The sequence below is a fragment of the Rattus rattus genome, chromosome 11 (genome assembly GCF_011064425.1).
Source record: "Rattus rattus isolate New Zealand chromosome 11, Rrattus_CSIRO_v1, whole genome shotgun sequence".
Taxonomy (NCBI): Eukaryota; Metazoa; Chordata; class Mammalia; order Rodentia; family Muridae; genus Rattus; species Rattus rattus.
Window position 1 is genome coordinate 7272097 of NC_046164.1, and position 6096 is coordinate 7278192.

Below are 6096 nucleotides of genomic sequence, written 5' to 3' on the forward strand. Positions count from 1 at the left end.
AATCATTGACATTTCTGTGACCTCTCCCCTCTATCCTTCCCGTCCTCTCTTGGTAACTAACTTACGTCACTGGGTAGCCAAAGATGATTTCTTCCAGGTAAGGTACTTAAATCCGTCACTGCCTACCGACTTTACTGCAAACTTAAGTGTATACGCGTTACTGCTTTCCTATGAAGTTAACGACGAGGAGCAGTTACCATTCAGCTTAGACTCCACACACGCAGTTAATGCGTAGAAGACTTCTAAGTTACAGTTACAGAATTCTGTAGTGCTCCGATTACTGAGAGCGGCACAACCACACCCATAACCATAGGTAGGGATGACCCTCACCACGCTCTCAGTGCCATTCCTATTCGGCCCAGGGAACCTCAAGATGAATTAGCTCAGTCCATCATCCATGCTCTCCTCTTGACATCCCCTTTAAGGCCATTCTGTACACTAAATATGTACACGGAAAAAATAACCATCAGCAGGAACCAACCTCTTGAGCATAGTGTGTGGCAAGCGCTCACACTTCCGGGAAGAGCTGGCAAGTTTTGGGACTCAGCAAGTTTCCAGGCCAGCCAGAGCTACATGAGACCCTGTTTGCAAACAAAACTGAACAAGCAGTTCAGTCCCTGCTCCCTACACTAGCATTAAAACCCTTCTTTTGGATGCACAGATGAACAGCAAACCAGTCCTAGCTTTTAATAAAAGCTGAAAGGCTACTCTTGAGTTATTTCTGCTTGACAAGTGCATGTTGTGTTTCAGGCTAACATGGGCAGGTGATTCTGCTTCATTTGAAAGCTCCAAGTCAGGATTAGTTCAACTCCTGAAACTGAGTTGTTTTGTTTTTGTTGTTGTTGTTGTTGTTGTTTTTAGAAAACACAAGAAAATGCCTCACTACAGCATCAGTCCTAAAAGCTTTCAGTAGAAACTGAAAGGGACATGGTGGGGGGGAACTTCCAAACATTTTCAAGCATACGCGTGCTTGACTAGAAAGACAGTTACGTAAAGTGTTTCACAGAGAAAACTACACCAACGCTTTGGTACATCCAGAAGTATGCCCCTGGAAGCGCTCTAATTGTAGCCAACATGCTTCACAAATCCAGGCACACGTGTGTATGACAAGAGTTGGTCATCATTTCAGCACTCTGTCTTTGTCACGTTGTCAACTTGCTAAAAGTCCCCAGGTCCCTAATCTTGCCACTTTGATGGTCACTTACAGGTATACAAATGGGCGGAAAACTGGACCTCTCGACTTGCATGTCCCTATTTTAGCTCTCACACTGTCAGCAAGGGTCCTTCCCAGGTCGTGTGCAGTGTAATCTTCCCTCACTTGCTTTTCATGGGTGAGCTCTGTGTTTGAAAAGGCTCCTAAGCACAGCCAAGCTAGAGCACACAAGTGCAAGAAAGGTTCTGGTTTTCCTACACAGAAAACGTGTTAGATAATCTTCATTTTGGCCTGAGCTAGAGCTATGACATGCTAATCAATCAATAACAGACACCAAATAAGGTGTCTTTAAATGCAAATGCACATAGGACAGGCACATATATAAATCAGCCAACGAGGATGCTGGGAAGCAAGGCTTCTATCTAGCCCTGCCACTTCTCCTGGAAGCAATGATTCAGTATTTGCTAAGCAAGTCAGTATTCATTCCAACTTGTAGAACACAGCCAATTACACAGAGTAAGACAGTGAGTGGTATACTGAAACAACAAGGTCACTCTGAATGCAACGCCTCTCATACGCGCTCACCTCAGGTGACAAGCATGCCTGTCGATTATTGACTAATCATACTTACATGTGGACCAGACTTAGGCCTAGCCTGCAGGCTGACGAGAAATAGAGTGAGTAGTACTTCAATGTGTGTTCTAGAAAGGGAAGACCAGCACATTGGAAAGAAGCCGAGGTAGGCCCTGCTTCTGGAGACTTAAACCTGGCCCCAGGAGCCAGGACGTAAACACAGGAAATTCCGTCTTTCATAAAAGTTCCTTCTGCCTTCGCTTCCTCCTACCACCCGATCACTCATTCAAACCAAGTCAGTAGGTAGTTTCGGATTTTTGGTTTTCTTTGTTTTTGAGTCCTGGTCTCTATTTGTAGCCCTGCTGTCTTAGAACTTGTTATGTTCTGGCCTTGAACCCACAGAGATCCACTTGCCTGGTCTTACAGGAGAATACCGCCACACCCAGCAATTAATGAAATAAATTTTAATGAGGCAGAAACCAAAAGGTAAAGTGCTTGCCAAACAATCGTCAGGACCTAAATTCAGATCCCCAATTTCCATGTAAAAGCTGAGCTTGTTGTAGCCTTCTTCTGTAAACCCCAGATGCTAGCAGACAAAGAGAACAGGTGGATCCCTGGATTCACTGGCCAGCCTAGCCAGATGGATGAGCTCTGAGTGCAATGTCTCAAAAACTAAGGTGGAAAGCAACTGAGGAAGACACTTACTGCTTTGCACGGAAGTTTACACAGGCGTACACGTGCATGCACCCACAGGCACACAAACAGGTACACAAAACAAATACCAGACATAAACACTTAAAGCAAAAGTCAGCGCAAGCCACGCATGTTGGTAACGACCTGCCTGAAATCCCAGCACGGAAAAGCTGAAGCAGAAGATGGAAAATTCAAGGCTTGCCTGGTAACTTTAGCAGGACTCTGCCTCAAAATTCTAAAAGGTGAAGAGTCTGGTGGTATGGGCCTGCATTCATGTTGGCAGGTGTGCACGTGTATACACACACACACACACACACACACACACACACACACACTTACACTCTTATACACACACACACACACTCTCTCTCTCTAACAGTGATTTCAGGGCTTGGTTACTGAGTGTGGGGTAATATATCAAGAGCTGTGTTAAGATTTACAGTCTACTGATGAGATGTTAGTACTTTTCTCACTACTAAAAGATCTGAAACTCAGTGAGAAGGGCTACCACTATTCAAGCTACACTTCAGTGGACTACTAACCGACTGAAAGTATAGTGCGTACGTTAACAGCCACCAACGCTCAACACCTACCCGACTTAACCCACACCTGAAATTCGTGTGGAATCAATTGCTAGCGATGTTTACAATGGAGCAATCCCATCAAAACCATTCAGACACTCTGAATCTCTCCCTCTACTTCACCAAAGGTTCAGAAAGGGGGATTATTCTAAACAATGGCCTACAAAACCAAGACACACCCCTGATAATGTAAGTCTGCTTTTCCTTTATTTTATAGACAGAAGCCCCTCAGTTTTTTCTTGTGCTGATTCCTATTGTGCGTGGAATGTCAAAACTACAAGTGGAATCTGTCCAGTTTTCAAACCGTGTCAACACGGAATATCAGGACGTCTCCCTACAGTTTCTGTTTTCTTGATCTGCTTTTTAAAAGTCACTTACATACCAACAAGAAATATTTCTTATGGTTTTTTTTTTTCTTAAGATTCTGCATTCAGAACTTCAGAGGTCAAGGCATGCAATAAGAAATCAGAAAGCATTTTCTCCAAGCCAATTATACAAAACTAAAGTCAAGCGTTTTTTTAAACACGGAGTAAACTTTGTTTTTCGTAACTATGCTTTTACATGCTGTCATAACCTCCCTCAGACAATAAAAAGAGCCACCAAAAGCCTCACAGGGGAAAGTTAAACTGTTCCACTTTGCCTGTTAAAGTACTAACAAAATGACACACAGAGAGGACAAAAACAGGACCTTGTGCAGAGAAGATTCTAAACAACGAAGAAAAATGTACTTCAAGTTTACTCCCCCACGCCACCCGCAAACAGCCACTTAACTGAACTTGGAAAACCGTGCCAAAATACACACAAACACACACACACACACACACACACACACACACACACACACACACACACACACACACACACACCTACATACATACAGCCCTATACAGAGGTTTGGGAGTCCTGTTTGTTTTGATTTTTAGCAAACAAACCCCAGCGGTGTCCACTGCCCTGGGTGTCCGGGAAGCTCAGACCCGAAGCAACGCAGGACACCCGCCAGAGCCCCAGCTGGCAAAGCAGTGTCCCAGCACTGCTCCATCTGACCCTCTAATGAGTCACGGGTCCAATCATGACACCACATCACTTACTGGGACGTCTTCTATTTCTTTCCTCGCGCCAGGAAGAACAGAGAACGATTTCAAACTCCTAAGCAGGCAACCGTGCCCGCACCGGAGCTGCCAACGGCTTCACGCCGGAGCCACTCTCTAGCCGCCGAGCCGGCCCCGCAGCCGCCGCCACACCCCGGCCTCCCTCACCTGCCTCCCGCCGCGCCCCTACCTTCGGCCAGCGACTCCTCCAGGGTGACCTGATAGCGGCCGACGGCGAACACCCGGACCCCCATGGACGAGCTTCCGAAGCCGCCGCTGAGCCCGGAGCCCGCGGCCCCGCCAGCCGCCGCCCCGCCGCCGCTGCCCTCCGACTTGGGCATCCGAGAGAACTTCTTCATGGTCCCGCCGGCGCGCTGGAGGGCACCAGGAGGGCACGAGGGCGCGCGAGGGGCGAGAGCCCGACCCGCGCGGCGCGCAGCGGAGCGCGGGGCGCGGCCGACCGTCTGTGAGGGGTCGCCGCCCTTCGCGCGCGCGAGCGTCGGTGCGCAGCGGCTCGCCGCGCCTCACATTCCGCGCGTCCCGAGCGCGCAGCCCCGGCCGCCCGCTGCAGCGCCCGGCGCCCGCAGAGCCAGCGGGGAGGGCGGGGCCGGGGCGGGCGGGGGCCTGGCGCGCGGGGCGCGAGCGGCCCGGGAAGAGGGAGGCCGGCCGAGGTGGGCGTGGCGCTGGGTCCCGGCCTGCGCGCCCTGGAGACCGCAGCTCGTCCGCGCCGGGCTCACACCAAGGCCGCCCGCCTCTTGCGGCTGTTGGGGGGTGCGGCGCCGGTGCCAACCGCTTGCAGAGCCGGGCGCCGCGCGCAAGCGCGCTGTCCGCGCCGCCGGAAGTGACGGTTCCGGCCCGTGTCACGTGGAGGAGGAACGGGCACATCTCCGTGGGGGCTGGGGCTAGGAGTGAAGTCTGGGGTCCGGGTTACTAGGAAGTGGTCCCCACGCGGGTCAGCGGGGCTGCTGGGGCTGGAATTGTGTATGTCGCTCTGGGGTCCTTAAATGCGGCCAGCAGCTTGCTCCACTGTCGGAAGCTGCCTGCTTCGAGTCTCAGCCAGTTTTCCATACTCTACCGAGAGAATCGGTTTTCCAGGCACCCTGGAGCGTGGGCGGTGGAGCAGCGCGAAGCTCGCAGGTTCCCACGGGGCGACTTGCAAAGCCCAGGTGTCCTCGCACTGTACCGGATGTTTGCTCTCGGAAGCGTTCTGCGGTTTAAGAATTACTTGGGAGAGCTTTAAAAGCTCTCTTGTGTGCAGTGTAGAAGCCGTGCGATTGTGTTCAGAAACAAATACGGTATTAAGATCATTTTAAAAGATCATTAATCGCTATTGGCTGGGGAAAACCTAACCCTATCGCCCAAGGTCACACTGCTGGCTTGTGGCCTGGAGCGTCAAAAATCTTAGTTACTCGCTTTCAACCATTCTGAAAAAGTAGGTTAGGGTTAGATCCTTACAGTCCGACTGCTTTAGAGGCAGCTTCTGATCCCACCCAAACTAAAGATTCTCCTGTTTGAAAAAGAATGCCTGATTGCCTCACTTTTCATAAACTGTAAGAGTCTCATGCCTGCGGGATGGGCCCAGGAATGCGGTCAGAGGGTATGTGGTACTGGAAAGGATGGCAAAATGGAGAAGAGGTGGAAAGAGAGAAGACGGGACTCTGTCTCTAGCCCCACTTCCTGGAGATGGAATCACCTATAGCCTGAGCGGGCCTGGACCTCATTACCTTCCAGAGATAGCCTTGAACTTGTGATCTCCCTGTCTCTGCCACTGTGCCCCGCTAGTACTGGGATTATGAGAGCATGCATCACTATCAGGCCTAGCATAGCCTCCCTTCCATAGCCCAAGTCTAATCCTAGCCGAAGCAAGAGAGCCAAGAATTCATGGCCAGGCTGGAATTCGTGGCAAGATCTTTTTATTTAAAATAATAACTATAATTATTATTAAAATAATAAAATAAGAACTGCTTGAAGTTTCCAGCTTCTTAAGCTAAAAATCTAAATTTTTACC

The 6096-nt window shown here is 49.9% G+C and overlaps 1 protein-coding gene across 3 annotated transcripts in view; it reads right to left on the reverse strand.

Annotated features, from left to right (window-relative positions):
• Bmp2k (BMP2 inducible kinase) overlaps positions 1–4681 on the reverse strand; it is a 95819-nt gene extending 91138 nt beyond the window's left edge. For 2 of the 3 annotated variants that reach the window (XM_032916966.1, XM_032916964.1), the window contains exon 1: positions 4279–4681. In XM_032916966.1, the coding sequence (XP_032772857.1) occupies positions 4279–4447 (169 nt within the window). In that variant the 5' untranslated portion in view covers positions 4448–4681. The remainder of the gene's footprint in view (positions 1–4278) is intronic. The other variant, XM_032916965.1, reaches the window with a different exon arrangement.
• Between the last annotated feature and the right edge of the window lie 1415 nt (positions 4682–6096).